General features: G+C 38.3%; 1 protein-coding gene and 1 long non-coding RNA gene across 13 annotated transcripts in view; one reads left to right on the forward strand and one right to left on the reverse strand.

Moving 5' to 3' along the window:
* TATDN1 (TatD DNase domain containing 1) overlaps positions 1-24,225 on the reverse strand; it is a 59,820-nt gene that overhangs the window by 13,567 nt on the left and 22,028 nt on the right. For 6 of the 12 annotated variants that reach the window (XM_004000111.5, XM_045050022.1, XM_019823111.2 and 3 more), the window contains 6 exons: positions 22,075-22,160; positions 21,943-21,983; positions 19,311-19,387; positions 4,914-4,984; positions 3,593-3,719; positions 329-523 (listed from right to left, as the gene is read on the reverse strand). In XM_004000111.5, the coding sequence (XP_004000160.2) occupies positions 421-523; positions 3,593-3,719; positions 4,914-4,984; positions 19,311-19,387; positions 21,943-21,983; positions 22,075-22,160 (505 nt within the window). In that variant the 3' untranslated portion in view covers positions 329-420. Of the gene's footprint in view, positions 1-328; positions 524-1,559; positions 2,197-3,592; positions 3,720-4,913; positions 4,985-19,310; positions 19,388-21,942; positions 21,984-22,074; positions 22,161-22,773; positions 22,920-23,407; positions 23,576-24,225 lie in introns of those variants that run through there. The other 6 variants (XM_019823118.3, XM_019823117.2, XM_019823119.2 and 3 more) reach the window with 6 other exon arrangements.
* On the forward strand, positions 11,641-17,339 carry LOC123383175. Its single transcript, XR_006592637.1, has 2 exons — positions 11,641-14,299; positions 15,035-17,339. It is a non-coding gene; the product is annotated as an uncharacterized LOC123383175 (long non-coding RNA).

Raw genomic sequence — 24,225 nt, forward strand, 5'->3', positions numbered from 1 at the left:
AAAGTCATGATTCAGAGATTGTGTAAGAGTTGAGAAACAGGTTTATCTCAACTAAACTTTGGGATATAAACCAGAATGTGCTACTTGTTTAATTTTGATGTAAAAAAACAAAACAAAACAAAAACCCAGTATGCTTATTGGCCATTCTGTGTTTGCAGCGTTGACATAAAATTGTCCTTTCAGACTTTGGAAGAGATTACAAGATGAAATATTTGGGAGTTTTCATTGATGTAAACTAAGACATTAGTTGACATTAAAAATTTTTTGATCTGACTTTATGGATTAAAAATGAGGGGGGTGGTGTGCAGTAACATACAATAACTTTCCATTCAACTTCCAGAGCATTTCTTTATTCAGTCCTTTAGTAAGGTTTACCATGAAATTTTACATACATGATGGAAAATGGAAAGGACATACTAATTACATGTCAGGAAAAAAGATTTTAATGGTGTTGTTATATAGTGTATTGGCTAATTCCAGTGGATCCTGCTCTCTCACTGCTGACATTATCTCCAGTATTTGACTAAAAGAGAAAACGAAAATGGATGGTTATTTCCAAGTACCTGCTCAGTTGTAAAGGTTTTCTCTTCATCCATGCAAAGGAAGCTCTTGTACTAGCACCTTTAACATAACAAGCTTTAACCAGCTATAAAGTTTTCAACAGAAAGGCTGAACTGCTGCCATATTTAAAATAGGGTAAGTTGAGACAAGGACCAGGTTCAAATAAATTCTAAAACCAGCCCATATCATGTCTACCACAAATTAATGGAACTAACCCAGCGAAGACGACGAGTTCTTTCAAACCGTAAGTCATTATGCATTCATTAGTGGGTCATGATGAATTTTCAGAAAATTGTAAGAAAAGGAAAAGTACATTGCACTTAATAAGGGAAGTACTGTTTCATTTTTGTTTGGTTTTATACGTACATGTGTGCGGAGTCGCAAGGTAGGTGGCATTGTGGGTACAGCAAAGTTTGAGCACCTCTGCTAAGAGAATTAGTCTCAAAGGACAGTAGGAAATTGCTGCATCATCATTAGCACAGTGACCGCAAAGGAAGTTACAAGTTATTTACTTGGAATAATGCATGGTTATTGGGGGAGGGGGGAGGGAGACGTGCTTTCTCCTCTGTACTTTTTCCCTGCACGATCAAGAACAGCCTGGGTGTCAGATCTTTCAGTTTCTCTGCCTAGAATAATCATCATCATGAGTGTTCTCTAGCCGTACTATATGTAATGTTTTTATACATGAATTAGAAAGTTCTAAAGTCCAAATTAAACATTTAAATATTCTTTGTGTTAAGTTTTTTGTCCCTGCTATGGGTTTCTTAAATATAAGCAACTAAAGGAATTAGGGACAGAGATTAGAGACTTACTGGAATTTTTTTAAAAAGTACATAATCGTAACACAAAAGCTTCGCTTAATATAGACTAAATTTTTATTATCTAGATCAAAGTATGCTAAAAGCAAATCTGTTAACATTTAAATTGACATTAAGGACCCAATTTTCTTAGTAAACTACAGAACTTTCCTCTGTTAACTACTCAGAATTAGAACTTACCTGCATAATGTGTGAAATCAGTAAGGTTCCTGCCACCCATCTCCTTTTTCAGTCCTTTCTCTGTGCTGATAGGTTAACAGCGTTTTAAAAACAACTGCCATTTTCCTGCTGAAAATCCTTTGGGTCCTGGTGAAATCTAAACTACTAAGGTTGGCATACAGGAGCGCTCACCAGTCTTCCCAGACTTATTACTTACCCGTGCATCCTACTTTTTGTCACAGTAAACTCATTGTTTCCCCTCTGAGCAGCCAAGCCCTGCTGCAGCCTGCCTTTGCTCAAGGCGTCTGTCCTGGTCTGGCCTAACTCCCAGTTGCACTTTGTGACCAGTTGAAATGTCACCTTAGTTAAGCTACTTCCCCACAAGGCAGGCAGTGACTATGTCCTGTGCTCCTAGTCGTGTATTCATACCTCTATAACAGAACTAACATCTTGGATTATACTTTCTGCTGCTTTGCTTCAGGAAGGCCAGGATTCCTGTCTGACACCTTCAATGTCTTATCCAAAGTGCCTGGCAGAATGTATCTCGTCATCTGCTGGGTGGATGCGGGCAGGGACTTTGATTCTTCTATGTAACCTCAGTAACTTACACCTTCCTGACATACAAGAGCTTCAAAATGTGTTTCATGGAATTTATAATCTAAAAGGGAGAAAAGATCTCTATAAAAATTAAAGTATAAAACTTAATAGATGGGATTGATAAAAATGACTTTTTAAGTAGGAATTAATTAGTAATTAGCGTTAGACTAGAGGCATGTGTGTTTTTGAAATGTGGTTTAAAAACTTTCAGTTTGGCTTTCCCAAGCTCAGTCTCCTCAACTGGTATTCATAATTGCAGCTGAGACTCCAGCTTTCTTGCTTAACAGTCTGCACTTGGAAGACCACAGAATTTTGTTTTACAGATGTGTAACCCAGGTCCAGAGCTATACTGTACTTAACATTAAGGCAGTATAGAAAACTGACTTGGATCCCCGTTGGCCAATACTTCCTCTAAGCTGGCTGCTGGAAAAATACCAGTTTGTTGTCTCTAGTGTCTCTTTAAATCTCCGAAAGATTCAGAAATAATTGTCTTCTGACAATCTGCAGGTAGCTGCATTTTATAAAAATTACAAGTGATTCTTTACTAGCCAGGATTTAAATGTATTCCTCAGCCTATGGGTTTTAAAACATTTGGTTTTAAAATCCTTGCCAACAACAGAATGTTAACAAAGGAAAATCTTTCCAGTATTATTTTTGTAGAATAATTTTCCACTTTTCTGCCTGCTGCATTTTAGATCTTATCTGATACACTTACCTGTTAAAAGCTACTTAAAAAATGTATATGAAAGGAATTATTACAACCTAAAATTAACAGTTCAATTGCCTGAACTGGTAAACCATACTAGATTGGTACAGTCTAGATTTAAATTATCAGCTTATGCAAACAAAAACCGGATGTGCCCATTAAAATGATATCAAGTTCACCTGTAAGTTACATGCTCTATAGCTCCTTAACAGTTAGATGGGTAAACAGCCCTTCTTTTCACATGCTACATGTATTATAATCAAAAACTAATTCTGAATTTTTTTTTCTCCTTTTGGGGTAGAAAAAGGAAATCCTTTCTATACCTTGCCCTTTTGTTCAGGGGCTCAAAGAAATGTGTTACTTCTTAGGTTTATTCAGGTTGTCAATTCATTTAAAATACAGATACCATTAAAAAGGTCTCCTGCTAAGAGTGCATTTTTATAACCATCAGCCAGGAAGCAGTATGAGAATCTTTTCTGCCTTTCCTACAAAATGACAAATGACCAAAATCACATGAAGTTCTTACTGCTGTAATATAACCACTTTTATTGAGCTGAGAGGTTGAAATGATATGAAGAGGGGCAGAGACAGAGCAACTTAGTGCAAATCCTTCCAAATCCTTTCAAAATGGTGGCGTCTGAGCTGAACTTCATTTGAATTTCACCCAACTTTAGTCCCTTGAGTTCATTCTGTAAGTGGCATTTGGTAGTTGACTTTAATGTTCTGAAGACCAAGAAAACAAAATACTTACATTATATGGCAGGGTTCATTCCTGTCTTTCACACAGTGCCCATTTTCCCACTTCTTTTTGGTAGGAAACAAAGTTTTTACATATTTTGACCCAGCATGTGTACTTTTCACTCCACACCAAGGTGCATCTGGAGTTGAGCAAAGAAAGAAGTCTCTTCAGAGATTTACCTTTCAAATTACTGATTTTTTAAAAAAAGTTTTAAATGTCTATTTTTGTGTGAGAGAATAGGGGAAGGGCAGAGAGAGAGAGGGAGACACGGAATCTGAGGCAGCCTCCAGGCTCTGAGCTGTCAGCACAGGGCCCAATGCGGGGCTCCAGCCCACGAACTGTGAGATCGTGGCCTGAGCCGAAGTCGGACACTTAACTGAGCTGCCACCCAGGCGCCCCTCAAATTACTGTTTTTGTGATGAACGTTATCAAACAAATAATGTAAATTCCTAAATACAAGCTATGATTGAAAGCAAAAAAAAAATCTAAGCACAAGATTAAACCTTGAACTCTAGAAATTTTTAAATGCATTTTTAAAATTTTAATTGCTTTTTAGGAGTCTTATTTTTTTTCTGCTAACATTACTGTTGGTGTATGACATACTTTTAAAAAAGAAAGCTAAAAGAACACCAATTATAACCAGAAAAAAGTTAAACCTCTATTTGCCTCTCCTGAATGGAAAACAGTGGCTTTCAATACTAGGATTATTCACTTACCTCTTTCTTTAATAAAGAATTGTAAGAATTTACACATTTTACAAGCATTGTGCTTTTAATAAAATAATTTGTCATGACTCTCCAAGGAAATAAACCTGATTCTTCAGAATGGCTTAGTCTTGACTTTACTAAAAAGTCCATATGTGTAAGTAAAGCCTTAAGTTCAGGGCTAGGTAAAATTTTTAGCTTCTAACCTTGTTTTAAGAGGCAACAGATTAATTTCTAAAATTCTTTGACTAAACCAGTTTGATTTAAATTTATGTACTTTACTTGAAAAGTATCGTAGAATTAAGCCATTACAAAGATGACATTATGTAAAAAAATGTTTTGAAGATTTTGAAACCCTGAGGTGAAATAAGACTACTAGTTTAATAAAATATTTATAACCTCCTTAGTCACCACATATTCTGACATCCCATTTTTAAGTGCTTGGCTTAGTCAAACTTCTAAAATTGAGAAACTTGATTGGATACTTTTCTGTTAATAAAAACTCAAAGGTTTTCTGAAAAGTATAATTGTTGAGATTGATTGAGCGTCTTTAAGATATTTAACTTTTGTCTAGCTCTGTTTTGGTATGGTTTAATATGAAAATGAAAGTTCAAAAAGCATAAACTTACCAGTTTCAATCATTAATTTTTCACTAGGTATTGACTTCAAAACTTCCAAATTAGCCTCAGTTTTCAGTGAGCTTAAAAAAAATTTCAGAGATAATAAGAAGGTATATTTAATGAGGAACTTTTTTTCGTATTATAAACTTACCTAAAACATTACAAAACCTAAAATCCCCAAACAAAACTTTGGTTGGCTCTAATGGCAGTATACACATTTCTATCCTTACAGAATCTGGATTAAGATCTATTCCAACCATATCCTGGCTTTGGGGGGATGCAGTTTTTTTTGTGCTTATCAGTTGACCTGATAAACTGATTTTTGTTAAAATCAGTCTGTGTAAAACTTTATTTAAAGAATTCATTTGCTTCCCTGGGTAATTTGCATAACGTAGAAAGGCTCAAAATGCTGACTTTGAAGGTCTGGTCAGTTCTGTATGGGCCAAGTATTGGTACAAAGATATCAAAGTTAATGCTTCACTAACCAGAAATCGAATCTTCACAAAGGATGAAAATCATACTCTCAGAACAAGCAGCATTTAACAAGGAATGAAAATGACAACCTAGTTAGGAGATGTCAGTTTGAGTCTCCTTTTTTGGTGCCCTTTCCCCCACATTTGGAAACAGGATCTTCCATTACTTTTGACATTCTGAAACTTGATGTGTTAGAACCTTTCCAATTTAGACCCCACCCCCCACCCCCAACTCTGAGAAAAATTATGGGAAAAAAGGAATTTTCCTCTTTTGCCTTCTCTCTTTCTGGGACTTTTATTAGTCAATTTTAGGACTCCTGAATTAGTCTGCTAGGCCTTCTTTCATCCATTCCTGGGAAATTAACTTTCATTTTCAGACCACGAGATGACTGTTTTATTGTTCTCAGTTCTTCACTTTCCTTGAATAGAAATGTATCTATACCCTTGCCATGGTTTCTTAGAAGGAGGAGCTTAAATCTGGCCACGAGCAGAAGCTTGAAATGCACTGTTTTGATTTTGATGGCACTTCTGTGACCTGAGAGTAGCATGCATTTAACATCTGTTGCCTCTTCAGCCTGGGCATCCAGAATGAAAACACGTAACTTGGATCTGAATTCAACACGTAGCCTGAAAGATCTGCCTCTATCAGTCAACCCCTAGCTAACCCAAAGACTCAGCAGTAAGAAAAAAATACCTCCTGTCATAAGCCAATGAGTTTTGGGATGGTTTGCTCTATAATGTAATGATGATTAATACTGTCCTTACGTTGCATTTTTAATTTTAGCGTATATATAACTTTCTTTCTGGAGAGGTTAAAATATATATAAAACTAGAATATAAAAACCCCCATGTATTCATTACTTGGCCCCATCAGTTATCAACTCCTGGCCGATAACTATCCCATCCACTCGTCCCAAACCTCTTCTATATAATCTTGAAGGAAATTCAAATTGTTGTAGTTTCTACATTTTAGCATTTATTTCAGAAAATATTTCAGCATGTATCTTTAAGCATGAATATTAAAAAAAAATGCAACCACAATACTATTATCATGTTTAAGAAACCCCAACTCTTTTAATATACCAGTATTCAAACTGTCAGTGTCCTACATTCTTGTTGTTTGTTTGACTTAGGATCCAAATGGGAGCCACGCATTGCAGTCTAAATCTCTTAACCTGTTAAATTTTCCTGCATCTCTTCTTCCCCTTAAAATTTATTTTATGAAGAAACCCAGTCGTTTGCTTTGAAGTTTCCTGGTCTCGATTCCATCTGTCTCCATCTGGCTTTGTGTCGGGCCTCTGTATACTGTCCTATTGATGTATATATCTGTTTTTGTGCCAGTACCATACAGTTTGGTAGGTTCCTTTTGTAACGGAAGCATAGTGAACATACAATATTACAGTAGTTACAGGTGTAAACCATAGAGCTTTGACATTTGTCTACAAAATGCTCACCATACAAACTTATTACACTATTATTGACTATATTCTCTACATTGTATTTTGCATCCCCATGACTAATTTATAACTGGAGTCTGTACCTCTAAATCCCCTTAAAACAGCCACCAGTTTTCTATTTTTAATTTTTTTGTTTGGTCATTTATTTTTTAGATTCCACACAGAAGTGAAATCATAAAGTATTTGTCTTTCTTTGTCTGACTTATTTCACTTAGCATAATACCCTCTAGGTCCATACATGTTGCATATGGCAAGATTTCATTCTTTTTTCATGGCTGAGTAACATCCCATTTTGTATATGCAAACCTTTGTCCATTCATCTATTGACAGGCACTTAGATTTTTTCCATATCTTGGTGGTTGTAAATAATGGTGCCGTTAACACAGGGATGCATGTATCTTTTTGAATTAGTGCCTTTTTTTTTTTTCAGGCAGATAAGCAGAAGTGTAATTATTGGATTGTGTGGTATTTCTATTTGTAATTTCTTGAGGAACTGCCATACTGTTTTCCATAGTACCTGTACCAATTACAGTCCCACCAACCGTGCACAAGGGTTCCCTTTTCCACACCCTTGCCAACACTTGTTATTTCTTGTCTTTTTGATACTAGCCATTCTGACTGGCATGAGGTGATACCACATTGTGGTTTTGATTTGCATTTCCCTCATGGTTAGAGACATTGAGCATCTTTCCACGTGTCTGTTGGCATGTGTATGTCTTCTTTGAAGAAATGTCTGTTCAGGTCTTCTACCCATTTTTAAACTAGATTTTTTTATTGGTGTTGAATTGTATGAGTTCTTTACATGTTTTGGATATTAACCACTTATCAGGCTTATCATTTGCAAATAGTTTCTTCCATTCAGTATGTTGCCTTTTTGTTTTGTAGATGTTTCCTACACTGCGCATAACCTTTTACTTCAATGTAATTCCTGTTGCTTATTTTTTATTCTGTTGCCCTTGCCTGAGAACAAATCCAAAAAATATAGCTAAGACTGAAGTTTAAGAGTTTACTGCCGACATTTTCTTTTCTTTCTTGAACTTGATGTTCAAGAGTTTACTGCCTATGGTTTCAGATCTTACATTTGGGTCTTTAATCCATTTTGAATTATTTTTGTTTATGATGTAAGAAAGTGGTCATTTTCCCAACATCATTTATTGAAGAGACGATCTTTTCTCCTGTGTATTCTTGCCTCCTTTGTTGTAAATTATTCACTGTACAAGTATGGATTTATGCCGGAGCTCTGTATTCTGTTCCACTGATATGTGTCTGTTTTTACAAAATTTTATTTAAGTAATCTCTACACCCAATGTGGAGCTTGAACTCACGACCCCGAGATCAAGAGTCACATGCTCCTCTGGCCAAGCCAGCCAGGCACCCCCTTGTGTGTTTTTGTGCCAGTGTCATATAGTTTTGATTACTATAGCTTTGTAGTATAGTAAATCTGAGATTGTGATAAGATTGCTTTAGCTCTTCAGGGTGTTCTGTGGTCCCTTACACATCTTAGGATTTTCTCTGAAAAATATTACTGGTGTTTTGATAGGGATTACACTGAGTCTGTGAATTGCTTTGGGTTGAATGGACATTTTAACATTAATTCCTCCAATCCATGAGCATGGAATATCTTTACATTTATTTGTGATGTCTTCACTTTCTTTCATCAGTATCCTAGAGTTTTCAGAGTATAGGTCTTTAACAACTTTGGTTAAATTTATTCCTACGTATTTTATTCTTACACAATTGTAAATGGGGCTTTTTAAATGTTTGTTTATTGAGAGAGAGAGAACACAAGCGCAGGAGGTGCAGAGAGAGGTGGGGAGGGAATCCCAAGCAGGCTCTATCTACGCTATCAGCACAGAGCCCAGTGTAGGGCTCAATCCCACAAACCGTGAGACCATGACCTGAGCTGAAATCAGAGTCAGACACTTAATCCACTGAGACACCCAGGGCGCCCCAGTGGGATTTTCTTAATTTCTCTTTATGCCCATTTTAGTGTACAGAGACCCAACTGATTTTTGTACATTAACTTTCTATCCTGTAACTTTAGTGAATTCATTTATTCTAATTGTTTAGGGCTTTCTAAAAATACTATGTCACTTGCAAATAGTGACAGTTTTCCTTCCTACTTACCAGTGTGGATGGCTTTTCTTTTTCTTGTCTGATTGCTGTGGCTATGACTTCCAGTACTTATGTTGAATATAAGTGGCATGAGTGGACATCTTTGTCTGTCTTGTTCCTAATCTCAGAGGGAAAGCTTTTAGCTTTTCACCACTGAGTATGTTAGCTTGTCATATCTGTCCTTTATTATGTTGATGTGTGCTCCCTCTGTACTCCCTTTGTTGATAATTTCTGAGTGGATGTTGAATTTTGTCAAATGCTTTTTCTGTTGTCTACTGAAATGATCATATGATTTTTATCCTTTCCTTTGTTAACGTGCAGTTTGATTTTCAGACATTGAACCATCCTTGCATCCCTGGAACAAATCCTACTTGGTCATGATGAATGATCCTTTTAATATATTGTTGGATTCAGTTTGCTGATATTTTGTTGAGGAATGCTATAATCATGTTTATCAGAGATACCTGTAATTTTCTACTTTGTAGTGCCTTTGGTTTTTGGTATCAGGGTAATGCTGGTTTAATAGAATGAATTTGGAAGGATGCCTTCCTCTTCAATATTTTGGAATAGTTTCAGAATAGGTAGTAACACTTCTTGAAAAGTCTGGTACAACTCATCTGTAAAGCATCTGATCTAGGACTTTGGTTTGGTGGGAGTTGTTGGATTTTGTTGGTTGGTTGGGTGTGTGGGTATTTTTTTTTCTTTTTTTTAATGTCTCAATTTCATTACTAGTCATCAGTCTGTTCAGATTTTGTTTCTTCCTAATTCATTCTTGGTATTTTTCTAGGAATCTATCCATTTCTTCTAGGTTGTCCAATTTGTTGTATAATTTTTCACAGTAGTCTCATAATCCTTTCTGTTTTGTGGTGTTGGTTATTTGTCATTTGATTTTGAGTCCTCTCTTTTATTATAAGTCTGGCTATAGGTTTATCTATTTTGCTTATTTTTTCAAAGAACCAATTCTAGTTTCATTGGTTATTTTTTTTCTCGTTTCTTAAGTCTGTATTTCATTTATTTCTGTTCTCTTTATTATCTCTTCTAATTTTCAACTTCATTTCTTCTTTTTCTAGTTTCTTTGTGTGTAAGGTTAGATTGAGATTTTTGTTTCTTGAGGTAGGCTTGTATTGCTCTAAACTCCCCTTTTATTTAAAAGTTTTATTTATTTTGAGAGAGTAGGGGAGGGGCAGAGAATCCCAAGCAGGCTCCACACTGTCCGCACAGAGCCTGACACGGGGCTTGAACTCACCAATTGTGAGATCATGACCTGAGTTGAAATCTAGAGGTGGACGCTTAACTGACTGAGCCACCCAGGTGGCCCTCTAAACTTCCCTTTTAGAACTGCTCTGCTGCATCCCAAATATTTTGAACTGTTGTTTTTCCATTTGCATTTGTCTCAAGGTATCTTTTTAATTTCCTCGACCCAGTTCAGTAGCGTGTTGTTTAGCTTCCATATGTTTTTTTTCCCCATAATTGAGGTTTTTAAAAAAATTTTTTTTAATGTTTATTTTTGAGAGAGAGAGACCGAGTGTGAGCAGGGGAGGGGCAGAGAGAGAAGGAGACACAGAATCTGAAGCAGGCTGCAGGCTCTGAGCTGTCAGCACAGAGCCCGGCACAGGGCTCAAACTCATGGACCGTGAGATCATGACCTGAGCTGAAGTCGGACACTCAACCGACTGAGCCACCCAGGCGCCCCCATAATTGATGTTTTTAAAGATTTTATTTTTTAAAGTAATTTCTACACCAGTGTGGGGCTTGAACTCACAATTCTGAGATCAAAAATCACATGGTGTACTGTCTGAGCCAGTCAGGTACCCCTCTGTAATTGATTTCTAGTTTCATACTGTTGTAGTCAGAAAAGATGCTGGATATGACTTCAGTCTTAAGTTTACTTGTTTTGTGGCCTCACATGTGAGCTACCCTGGAGAATGTTCCGTGTGCACTTGTGTGTTCTGTTTTTGGATGGAATATTCTGTATATCCATTAAGTGCATCTGATCTATTATGTCGTCCAAAGTCAGTGTTTCCTTATTGCGTTTCTGTTGGATGATCTATGCATTGATGTAAGTAGGGTGTTAAAGTCCTCTACTATTATTACTATTCATTTCTCCCTTTATGTCTGTTAATAAATTGCTTTATATATTTAGATGTTCCTATTGGATTCATAGATACTTACAATCATTATATCCTCTTGTTGGATTGATCCTTTTATCATTATGCAATGCCCTCTTTGTGTTTTGTTAGTCTTTGTTTTAAAGTATACTGTATCAGGGGAGCCTGGGTGGCTCAGTCGGCTAAGCGTCCAACTTTGCCTCAGGTCCTGATCTTGCAGTTCCTGAGTGCAAGCCCTGTGCTGGGCTCTGTGCTGACAGCTCGGAGCTTGGAACCGTCTTCAGATTCTGTGTCTCCCTCTCTCTCTGCCCCTCTTCTGCTTGCACTCTGTCTCTCTCTCCCTCAAAACAAATAAACATTAAAATTTTTTTAAGTGTACTGTATCCTTTAAGTGTTGCTAGTGCAGTTTTTTTTTTTTTTTTTTTTTTTTTTTTTTTTTTTTTTGCTTCTATTTGCATGGAATATCATTTTCCTCCCTTCACTTTCAGGATGCATGTGTCTTTTTTTTTTTTTTAATATTTATTTTTGAGAGAGAGCACGAGCAGGTGAGGGGCAGAGAGAGAGTGAGACGCAGAATCCGTAACAGGCTCCAGGCTCTGAGCTGTCAGCACAGAGCCTGACATGGGGCTCAAACCTACAAACTGTGAGATCATGACCTAAGCTGAAGTTGGTTGCTCAACTGACTGAGCCACCCAGACACCCCAGTCTGTGTGTTGTTTCTTTAGATCTGAAGGGAATCTCTTGTAGGCAGCCATTTTTTTTTTAAACCCAGTCACCCTATGTTTTTTGATTGGAGTATTTAATTAACATTTAAAATAATTATTGACAGGTATGTGCTTATTACCATTTTTCTGTTTTCTGGTTGTTTTTGTAGTTTCTTCCTCTTGCTCTCTTCCCTTGTGGTTTGATGGCTTTCTTTAGTCTTCTGCTTGGATTCCTCTTTACTTTTTGTGTATCTATTATAGGTTTTAAGTTTGTGATTACCATGAGGTTCATATACAGCAGTCTATTTTCAGTTGATGTTTAAGTTTGCACACTGAAAGCACTACATTTTTATTCTTTCCCCAAGTTTTATGTATATGGTGTCGTATTTTACATTTTTATTTTGTGTAATTACTAGAAATATAACTGATTTTACTATTTCTTTTAAATGTCCTATTAGTCTTACAAGTGATTGCTCTATTATATTGTATGTTTGCTTTTACTAGAGACTTATTTTCTGTTTTCTCTTTATGATTTTCTTCTAGTTGGCATTTTCTTATCTACTTAAAGAATTGCCTTTAACATTTCTTGCAAAGACCATTTAGGGATGATGAACTCTCAATTTTAAGTTTTGTCTGAGAAAACCTCTCTCCTTGAATTCTGAGTAACTCTGCCAGACACAGTATTCTTGGTTGTAGGCTTTTTCCTTTCAGCACTTTGAATATATCATGACACCACTTTATTCAGGCCTTCAATGTCTTTGCTATAAAAAAAAAAAAAAAAAATCACCTGATAGCATTAGGGGGGTTCCCTTGTATGGAATCAGTTGCTTTTCTCTTACTGCTTTTAAGATTCTCTTGTTAATTTTTGACCTTTTTATTACTAAGTGCTTTAGTGTGGACATCATTGGGTTCATCTTGTTTGGGGCTCTGTGTGCTTCCTGGACATCTATTTCCTTCCCCTGATTAGGAAAATTTTCAGCTATTTCTTCAGATTTTCTGCCTCTCTCTTCTCCTTCTGGGACTCTGATACTATGAATATTAGTATACTTGATGTTGTCCTAGTTGATGTTTTAAAAATCCTCACGTTTAAAAATTCCTTTTCTGTTCAGCTTGGATGGTTTCCACTACCTTGTCTTCCAGGTCACTGATCTATTCTGCTGTATCCTCTAATCTAGTAGCAGATTCTTTTTCACTTCATTTATTATATTCTTCATCTCTAATTGGTTCTTTTTTATATTTTCTCTTTTTCTGAGTTTATACAACCCCTTTCTAGTTCAGTGAGCATCTTTATAACCATTACTTTGAACTCTCAGGTAGACTGCTTGTTGTGGTTTTATTTAGTTCTTTTTATGAGGTTTTCTTTTGTTCTTTCATTTAGAATAAACTCTTGCCTTCTCATTCTGTTGACTCTGCTTTTCTCTTTGCATTACATCAGTTACGACTCCCGGCCTTGCAAGCAGTGGCCTTGTGTAGAAGTGTCCTGTGGGGCCAAGCAGCATAATCCTACCCACCCCACCAGGTCACCAGAACCAAGTACCCCAGGGACGTGCCAGGTGGGCTGTGTGTGCCCTCCTGTTGTGACTGTGCTGCAACTGCTGCGGGCACGCTGGGTGGGGCTGGGATGCAGTCCCAGCCAGAGCTGTCCAAGGTGTGGTGGGGCGGTGGTTGCTTTGCGGGTTCACCAGTCCCAAACAAGGCTGACCACAGGGTATGGCAGAGCAGGTGCCGATTAAGAAGGGCACCTGCCTGAACTAGCAGGTTGGGTGGGGTGGCTCAGACAAGGAATGCCAAGGCGGGGTGAGCTGTGCTAGCAAGCTAGTTGGAGAGGGTCAGACTTGGCTTTCATCAGCATCAGGCCAGCTAGGCTGGAGAAGGGCAAGAAAAATGGCACCTGCTACACTCCCAGTCCTGGAGAAAGTTTCTACAGATCCTTGCCCCTCCAGCACAAACCCTAAAATTAGCCAATAAATCTATTCCTGTATATTCCAGATGCTTTTCAAACTGCTGCCTCTCTGCTGGATCTTAGAGTTAGTAATAGAGTGTGCTGGTCCTGTAAGAGTACTCTGTTTCTTAATGGCACCCTGGCTCTGCTGGAATAAAGCCCTGATGGTTATCAAAGCCACATGTTATGGGGGCTTGTCTGCCTGGTACAGATCTCTGGAGCAGTTGAGGTGGGGGGTGGGGGCACTCAACATGGGGTTCGATCCCCTTGCTCTTCAGGGAAGACCTCTACCCCTGTGATAGCCCTCTCGGTTGTAAGTCGCCGTACCATGTAACTGGTTCCCTACCACGTCTCTGCTCCTTCTTGCTTTCTCAGTGTGGCTTCTTCTTTCCCCATGGAAGAGTCGTTCTGCTAATTAGGTCATTTTCCAAATGACTTGCATTTCACGTAGTTGCTGCCTGGGGTGTGTCTGTGGGAGGAGGTGGGATCCTCCTCCTCTACGATGTTCCCTGGTCATCTCGACATTAAGAAAATTTTGCCTGCTGTGTTTCTTACAGGATGTCAAGAATACCATCCAGAGTCTTGACCAGATTCAGGTTGGATTTTTTTCTTCATGTTTTTGGCAAGACCTTCATAGGTGGTGGTATGATCTTCTATTTAGAAGCACATGGTATCTGGTTATATTTTTGTGACATGAGGCAGCCACAGATGCCCAAAGCTTAGACCTCTTAGTTTACTAGGAGTTGCAGATGTTGACAGAATCCTATCAACCCTTTATTCACTAGAATACTTGTATGAAGAGAAAATTCCTATGTCTACTATTAGGTACCCAATGGTAGTTGGTAGAGAGGAAAAATATGTATCTTCCTGTTGAATGTGTTGATTCCCTAGCGTAGCCCAATGGTGGTATTAACACTGACATTCATTTTTAATCATTAAGGAATTCTTACTTTTATGTTCTTTCTCTTGTTACAGCCAGACTGACAGAATGTTACATTTCAGCCTTTACTATATCAGGTCTCTTTTAAAGTTCTTTTTCCTAAATTGTTTCCTCTGGTGTTAATTTTTCTATTTGGTCTTTTTCCTTCTGTTGAGGCACCTCATTTATCTGGTGGTCCTTAATTATCAGTTTACATTTAAGTAGGTTTGAGTTTCCAGTGTTGTGTTTCCTCTGCTTTTGTGTAAACAGAGGACTGTTTTACTGATAGTTCTGAATGGGGACTCTTTTTAAAAAGTTTATTTTGGTGGGGAGAGGGGCAGAGAGAGAGGAGACGGGGGGAGGGAGAGAGAGAGAGAGAGAATATCTCAAGCAGGCTCCATGCTGTCAACAGAGAGCCCGATGTGGGACTCAGTTTCACGAAGCGCAAGATCGTGACCTGAGACAAAAATCAAGAGTTGGACACTCAACTGACTGAGCCACCCAGGTGCCCCTCTGAGTGGGGACTCAATGGAAGCTCCTTGTGGGACACCCAGGACTAGGAATATTGATCTGCAATTTCATCTAAGAGTGAGAAGGTAAGGAGCTAATGGTTAGGCTACTGCTTCTCTAAATGCTTTCCTCTGGCATCAACATAAGAATTCCAAGTCCTGGCTCTCACAATTTGGTTTGTTCATTTTTCTTGAGAAGAGATTTTTCCCTTTGGTAGAAATGCTTGCTGCTCTTGTACTCTGCGTATAGCAGTAAATATAGGGGTGAGAGCTTTCTCTATAAAGGCCATCAATCACCCCAATTTGATCCTATTGGTCACTAATTCTAAACCCAAAGCCCTCTCTCTGATTTCTGCCTGCTAAATTTGTTCCCATCTCCTCTGGGGCCCTTTATAAAGTCTAAGCTGGCTGTTCCAGAAACTCTGGCCTTGTTTCTTTGCCCTTATAGATGCCCATACTCCATTTTGAGTATGTAGGGCTTTACTTTAGAATGATTTTAAGAGGAGTGAAAGGGAAATGTGTGTAGTTTGCCATAAATATCAGCCTTTTAATGACATCCTCTAGAAAAAACCAAAATTCTTATTTTCAGCGAACTTAACAGTTGATCAATATGAGTATTTCCTAAATATGTTTGATATGGGTACTAAATTTAAAACTTCCAGTTATGAAATTACTTACATAGTTTTAATTTCATGAGATCATATGTTAGTCTTTTCCTACATTAATTCCATGCTTGTAAAAAGTGATCTACATACAGAAATATATACTACCAGAATAAATATTTTTCAATCAAAACCAATTATTGGATGCAAATTAAAAAAAAAATCAAAGTCGATTATATCTTTAATAAGGTTTCCCATTTAAGGGAGAGCAGCTGCATATTCTGGAGTCAAATCTGAAACTTCCCCATTTTCTTGGGGGAAAATGTTATAATTTAATCCTTAGAAATCAAAGACTTTATGTCACAGGTAGTATAGTCAGATTAAATTACCATACCTCAGAGCCTCAGATTAAGACTACAATAAACTGAATTTCAGAACAAGAACAGAAATACTGACTTTGATTAAATGACTAACATTAGTTCTGAGTTAATGGAGGAGGAAAAAATCTTGTCATTAACTTAATGCCAAATCTTTATAAATTCAAGGCCATTTTGAAATCTCTCAGACAGTTCAAGTTAGTGAAATAAAGGTCTTCTACCTTCTCTTAAAAATCATTTCAAAATAAGGAAAAACAACCCACAATTTTTTTGATGAAACCAGGGGATATTTCTAACCCCTAGTCACAAACTATAAAGCAGAAAGTATATGTTAAAATTATAAATGACCTGTTTATGTGCAAAGTGACTTCAGTGCCATGTGCCTGCAGAGAGAGATACTGAAGACAAGCAAACCAATTCACCCAAGGAAGTTCTAAGAACTGAAGATCCCAGGTACTGAGGCTGGGATAAGGCAGGGGACTGAGTGGGGGTTGTTTTAAAATGCGGGGTACAGAAAAGAGGGGACTCTCAGATTATTTTCTGCCCCCCACCCTTGGCCTGAGAGAAGGGAGGAGAGGGTATGTGTAGTCTCTGGAGAAGCTAAATCAGAGCCGGAACAGGAGAACAAGAAGCACAGAGGACTGCAGGGGTGAAGATGGAGACTGAATGCTGACTGGCTGGTGAGTTCCTCTCTCCAACCCCATTCTGTTCCAGAACACAGGTACATTCACGAATCCCCACCCTGTTTTTCCAGCAGAGATCAGAGGATCCCTCTATGAAGAAAAAGAACCCACCGAGAAGATCCCCTGGCGAGGTCAGCTGGCCTGCATGTTGATAGGCTGTCTCCCCACAGAGATTCCAATGAGCTTGTTTCTTAACTTTTTAAATATACAGAGTAAGAATTTCCTGACATTTGAAGGAAGTCATGACAGAGACTAAAAGAGGAAAAAGGCGCTCAGAGGAAATAAAAGCATTCTCTGGCAAACAGAAAATAACTCATCATTCATGTCTTTAGAGAGACGAGAAGATGCATCTGCAAATGTACATAGTTCCAGAGGATGGCAGGGGGAAAAAGCTTTCAGAGATTAAAACCAGAAGCTGAAGTTTCATCAAAGAGGTTGAAAAATATTTCTGAAAGTAGGTGGAAAAACTAGAGATAGAAATTAGAGGGGAAAATATTGAGATCAGATTATGAGCCTGGGAGCTCCAAAGAAAGACAGAGAGAGAGAGAGAGAAAAAGTTTCCCAGGACTGACAAAGATGAGCTTCTAGCCAGAATGGGCCAGCAGCAAGTGCACAAATTATCGGCCACCTCTGTGAAGTCTGGCAATACCAGAGGTAAAGAACTAAAATATTCCACTGGGAGAAAATAGTAGGTCATGGGGTAAGGACTAGGAAACAGAATAGCCGCTGACTTTAAATCTAGAAATGGAGCCCTATAAATTCTCGTGAAAATTATTTCTAGTCCAGAATATTATGCCGAGGAAAAATACCAAGTGGAAGGGTTTTTGGTTTTCTTTAACTATCCAGGCAAACTTTCAAGAATAGAATAAATTCATTTTGAAACATGTTCCATCAAAACAGCTGAATACGTGGGATCTAAACATAAGAGTTCTATCATGGAGCAGATGTGGACTCAAAACGAAGCAGAAAGGGTCAGGAACTAATGGAGAGATCATCTAGATAACGAGATTATCTCGACAGGGTCCTCATGCAGAAGAACAGATAAAGGCACTTTACAGTTGTTGGAAAGTGTGAGAAGGCTTCAAGTGTTGAAGAAAACCAAGTAAAGAGAAACGAAGAAAGCTGCCCCAGGAAAATAAAAAAAGTGGTATATCTTGTGGTTCAGCAGTCAACAGTATTTACACAGACTGCAATGAAAATACTGAATACGCATATAACCAAAAACTCTGCAATAGCCACACTGTGACGGCTGTGGAGGAAATAATGCAGGTGGCAGGGCAGTCCCGGATGGAAGAACTAAGATGCTCATCTCCTTAATGAAAACAAACAAAGGGAATGAATTAAGAGACAACATCACATACATAATATTTAGATATATGGTGATAAAGAGCAAAGTGGGGGGGGGGTGCCTGGGTGGCTCTGACTTCGGCTCAGGTCATGATCTCACGGTTCGTGAGTTCGAGCCCTGCGCTGGGCTCTGTGCTGACAGCTCAGGGCCTGGAGCCTGCTTCGGATTCTGTGTCTCCCTCTCTTTCTGCTCCTCCCCTGCTCACACTCTGTCTCTCAAAAATAAAGATAAAAAAAAATTAAAAAAAAAAAAAAGAGCAAAGCGGGGTCTCTGGAAAAGCTGACTCAGAAAGCATGGTGTAGAGACTGTATCAGTAAGTTTTTTAGAACTACTATTTAGTCCATTATTCATGCATGCCTTTTCACAGTGGTTTATTAGTTAAATCATTAAAATAGAGAAGCAGCATTGAGGACATATAAATAAGTCTGAACTCCACAGCCAATAATTTCATGATTCTATTTTCCTGAGGATATTTTAGCAAAAACTCATGTTATCAGAAGTGTGGTCATTTTAAAGGAATGAAACACTGAAGAGGGAAAGCCAGGGACCCAGCAGCGCTAGCTGACTATGTTGGGTTTATGAGGCTTGGTATGCTGTACCAGCAGAAAGGCTGAGTGTGGAGCCAGAGAACACTGGTTCTCACACTAGGAGTACTTTATGCCGGGTCCTTAGCTTCTGTGAGTTTCCTGGCCTATAGAGATACATAAAACGATGCCATAGTAGGACTCTCCCCACGTCAGACATCACTTGCATGCACAATGCTGCGAACACATATACTTTAAAGTGATAAAATGACCTAAGTATAAATGGCATTGCCAGAGAAAGCTAGCTGCTGATCTCAATACAAAATTGTTGTCCATGATTGTAATACAGGGTTAGTAGTTTATAACTTTTAACTTTTTTTTTTTTTAACTTAAGTAGGCTCTATGCCCAACACGGGGTTTGAACTCACCACCCCAAGATCGAGAGTCTCATGCTCCACCCACCAAGTAAGCCAGGCATCCCTATAACTTGCAGGAGTAATGTAGTTTAATTTCTTGTATAATTACTGAAATTCACAAGCCAAGATCCAGGTGATAAATACATTTAAATAAAAAATTTAAGTCTTTATCAGCAATTCACTGTAAAACAAGGAATCTACTTAATATAAAACAAACTTAAGGACCTACCAACCATTAAATCCTATATAGAGATCCAAGTCCATCAAGGCAGCTGCTGCTTCCTTGGTACCATCAAATGAATGCACCTAGAACATACAGGTGCAATTTTATTTAATAATCGCTCTTTCTTTAAAAATCCTAAATAACATTAATAAGACTTTCTAAGGAAAAGTATAGGTGCGTAGGGGTTTGTTTTTTTTGTTTTTGTTTTTTGGATCAGAGGGTTTCAGATGTGGTGGCCCCTACAATTTTTATTTTCAATTCGAATCTCACAGTTATAATGGGTCACCATCTCCAAAGAGGTGAGGCACGAGGGACGTGGCTGCCCAGACTCTCTCTGTGGCTGTGCTGATGGCTCTGCAGTACCTTCAGGAATGGGGAATGGACGTGGGAGCCACACTCTTAAGCAAAAGCATGAAGACAAGTTAGAAATGTGACAAAACCATGTAAAATAAATCTTAAAATGTTGAGTTTTTATTATGTTAGAGGATACTTTTTTCTAGAAAATGACTTTTAGAAGAAATTTTAAGCAGATCTAGAAAGAGTTGTGAGAATGTAACTACAAAACTGAACTGTGAGACGGTAAGAATCAGCTCAGTAGGCAAAAAGGAAGAAGCTGGTGTTGTTCTCCTTCAAAGATGTAAGGAAGAAAGCACAGTCTTTCATACTTTGGATACATCTATGTAATCTAAACAATAAGCTACACTTTAAATACACCAACAAGTAATGTCATTAATCTGTTACTACAGCATCCGGAGTCAGAATCCACTATGGATAACATGTTTCTGAAAAATAAAACTGCATTACACCGCTGCCCAAAAGGGTTTATTCTCCTCTCAGCATCTCTAGCTGACTAGAAAATATATCCTCCATTAACATCAAAATAATTTTAAACATAACTCCTCATAAACCATTGCAGAAAATTCGTTTTTTTTTTTTATTTGGCAATCTTTTTTTTAAAGCTTTTATTCTTTTTTTTTTTAATTTTTTTTTTCAACGTTTATTTATTATTGGGACAGAGAGAGACAGAGCATGAACGGGGGAGGGGCAGAGAGAGAGGGAGACACAGAATCGGAAACAGGCTCCAGGCTCTGAGCCATCAGCCCAGAGCCTGATGAGCCATCAGCCCAGAGCCTGACGCGGGGCTCGAACTCACGGACCGCGAGATCATGACCTGGCTGAAGTCGGACACTTAACCAACTGCGCCACCCAGGCACCCCTAAAGCTTTTATTCTTAAGTAATCTCTACACTCAATGTGGGGCTTGAACTTAAAACCCCAAGATCAAGAGCTGCACGTTCTACTGACAGAGCCAGCCAGGCGCCCCTTGGCAATCTCTTTTTTTGATAAAATCAAACATTTAGGTTTGGATTTGCTAAGTAACTTCTTATTTAGAAATGAAGCAAATGGGCAAAGAGGTAGAGCCATTAATCCCCCCATTAATGAAAGCCTGTAAGCCTCTCTCAGTTCCCAAGTACAGCTCCTAAAGGATAAATTAGAGTCAGTAAACTATAGATAAAAACGTGTGCAGTAATATCAACAGCAACATAGAAAACATTATCACCAGCAGTACACGACATGAAGCAGAGGCTAAAAACCTGAGAGAATACAGATGAAGCTATCAAAGCAGCGTATGTGGGCAAACAGTAAGTGCTCAGTGTCATTTCCTCTTTCTTTAGTTGGTGTAGCATAATTGATTTTATATACCTGGATAACAGCCTTTTTGCCGGAGACAAGTGGATCTCCTAAAATCACAGGTGAAAATTTGTACATCTGAGCATTTTTTGGAGGCAGATTTTCCAAAGAGCCCATGATCGAAAAAAGATTTAAGGAACACTGCTGTGGATACCTGAACTAAGTGGTGGGCAGATAATGTTTATGGAAACTGTCTCAAGACTAGTGGTTGAAATGACCACACAGAAGTGTTTACAGAGTACAAGCAGATTCCAGAAAGGAGTCTCTAATCAGAGTGCTAAGTGAATACGGTTGACAAATTAAGAAGGCAAACCTGAGGTGAATATTAAAATATTTCAAGATATTAAGATTAGTTTATATTTTGCTCAGAATTTAAATTGAAGAACACTGAAGAATGCTGATGGAAGAGGCAGAGAAAAAGAATTATCACCCATGCTATTAAAATATAGGAGTAAATTCATGGGGTTTTCTTGTGAGCGGAATTCTTTATCATTCTTGTACTTTGGACAAAATAAATGTAATTAAATCGGTGTGATTTAGGTCTGTATTACATCTGGCCCATAGATTTAATAGTAAATTTATGTACCTCAACAAGAGAGGGAAGAAGCTTAATAACTTTACTGCTGATATCTGAATTCCTTTAGAAGCCGACAGGAGTAACAAAGAAGCTTCTGTGCATCCTTTAATTAAAAACAACTCTTGGGGCGCCTTGGTGGCTCAGTCGCTTAAGCGTCCGACTTTGGTTCAAGTCATGATCTCACAGTCTGTGAGTTCAAGCCCCACGTCAGGCTCTGTGCTGACCGCTCAGAGCCTGGAGCCTGTTTCGGATTCTGTGTCTCCCTCTCTCTCTGACCCTCCCCCATTTATGCTCTGTCTCTGTCTCAAAAATAAATAAATGTTAAAAAAAAATTAAAAAAACAAACAAACAAAAAAACTCTTCTACTTACCACTCCACCTACACACCGATCTCTGTTTCTTTTCATTATGTCTGTAAATTAAAAACAAACAACTTTTGGCAAATACTTTGCTAATTTCTGCAAAATTCTTTAATTCTAAAGGAGATTTTAGCTCTAACTCACCCAAAAATTCAGCATGTGAGTTCCGACAGTGAAGAAACATTGGTAATTTTGTTTGTTCTGCCAGTTCAAACTGTTTTTCAAAATATCTGCATAATGCCAAAAAAATTTCGTTAATTTTATTTTAGCATAAGAAAAATAATTTTTTTAAAGGACTTTTATTATCTAGGAGATTACAGGACAGAAGTAGTGAACTCAGATGTTTAAAATACAGCTGGCTTAGCCAGAGGCATTGATAATTATCACATACATCTTCCTGAAAGGGATACTTCATTTTCTGGGATTACAAAATCATTTTTAAAAAATGTCTGTTAGTGGAGACCCTGGGTGGCTCAGTTGGTTAAGCATCCGGCTTCCGCCCAGGTCATGATCTCACGGTTTGTGAGTTCGAGCCCTGCATCAGGCTCTCTGCTGTCAGCACAAGGCCTGCCTTGGATCCTCTATCCCCCCAACGCCCCCTCTCTGTCTGCCCCTTTCCCACTCACGTGCTTTCTCTCTCTCAAAAATGATAAAAAAAAATTTTTTTTAATGTGTTAGCTTTCCATTATAACTTCTAGGTAAATTAGACAGCACTTTATTGATCACTAGAAATAAAGAGCTATAACGTTTAAGTCCACAGTGATGGGAGCTGTTCCCTCAAATATACTTTTAACTAGCTTTTCCACCAAACCCCAGCAAATGAAGCAGACACCCTCCCATCACCTGTGGGACCCCTTCCCTGCAGCATGTGTTGGTGGTGAATATACCACCAGCCTCTTGCCTGGAGAGCGGGCTGAGCACCATCAGTGGGAATCCATTCGCTCCAGCAAAAGGCCAGGCAAAGCTTTATACTCCGTGTTTTCCATGTGCTGTTATACAAGAAATTATTACCACTAAACACAAGGATTTATTAAATAAATATACACAAAAAAACTAAAACACTGTTTTTCAAAGATCTGAAAATTACATGATAAAATGGCAGCCCTAAATGTTTGAAGAGTACTTTAGAAAAAGGTTTTTCAAGTACCACATACCATTATCTCATCTGATCCACAAAATAACCCTAGAATAGGACAAGAGCTGGTGTCAGTGGATTTAGGACTTCATCCAAGATCACAGAACACAGTGTGATCAGAACTTCAGTCTCTAAGTCCAGGTCCGGCCAAAATGACCCAAGTTGTATTCAAAGAAGCGTTTTTTCCTGGTCCTATAGCATAAGAGCGAGATACAATGGGGTGGGCTGTCCTATGTTTTCTCACTCAGCACAGTGCTCACTAGTTCTCATTAACGGTCATGCAGTTAAAATAAAAACCAGGAATTACAGATAATAAGTGTCTTATTTCCTACAGGAGTTTACCTCTTCTAGGTGCCTTGATTTTAGGGAATAATTTCCCTGTGTTTCACTTAAATCTCTTTTGCTATATTTTCCGCTGTCTTGTCTCCTTGAAGTGTAAAGACAACCATTTTCCTGAAGTACCCCTTTGTACTCTTGAAAATGCTCAATTTCTTTTCATTTTCTTTTTTTGAAGTTTATTGATTTATCTGTGAGAGAGGGAGGGAGGAAGGGAGGGAGAAGGAGAGGGGGACAGAGAGTGGGGAGAGGGAGAATGAATGAATCCTAAGCAGGCTCTGCACTGTCAGCACAGAGCCTGACACAGGGCTTGAACTCGTGAAGCATGAGATCATGACCTGAGCTGAAACCAAGAGTCGGACGCTTAACTGACTGAGCCATCCAGGTGCCCTGAAAATGCTAAATTTTAAAATTAGAAATAGAAATGTACTTCTTAAATAGTTTTCATAAACTTGGTGTTCTTTGTCTTTATTACCCAACATTTAGGTTTTTATTTACTTATTTTAAATGTATATTTATTTTGAGGGGGAGAGAAAGAGAGCAAGCAGGGGAGGGGCAGAGAGAAAGGGAGACAGAGAATCCCAAGCAGGCTTTGCACCATCAGCGCAGAGCCTGTTGTGGGGCTTGAACTTTCAAACTGTGAGATCATGACCTGAGCCGAAAGCAAGATTTGGATGCTTAACTGACTGAGCTACCCAAGTGCTCCCACAGTGTTCAGCTTTTTAAATCACCTTTTCAGATTCTGCTGGGCTAGAAAAAGCAAAAATAATTTAACAAAGTGCTAAAATTTCACAGGGTAGGAAACAGAAATGAAATCTTAAAAG

This window comes from Felis catus, chromosome F2 (assembly GCF_018350175.1).
Source record: "Felis catus isolate Fca126 chromosome F2, F.catus_Fca126_mat1.0, whole genome shotgun sequence".
Taxonomy (NCBI): domain Eukaryota; kingdom Metazoa; phylum Chordata; class Mammalia; order Carnivora; family Felidae; genus Felis; species Felis catus.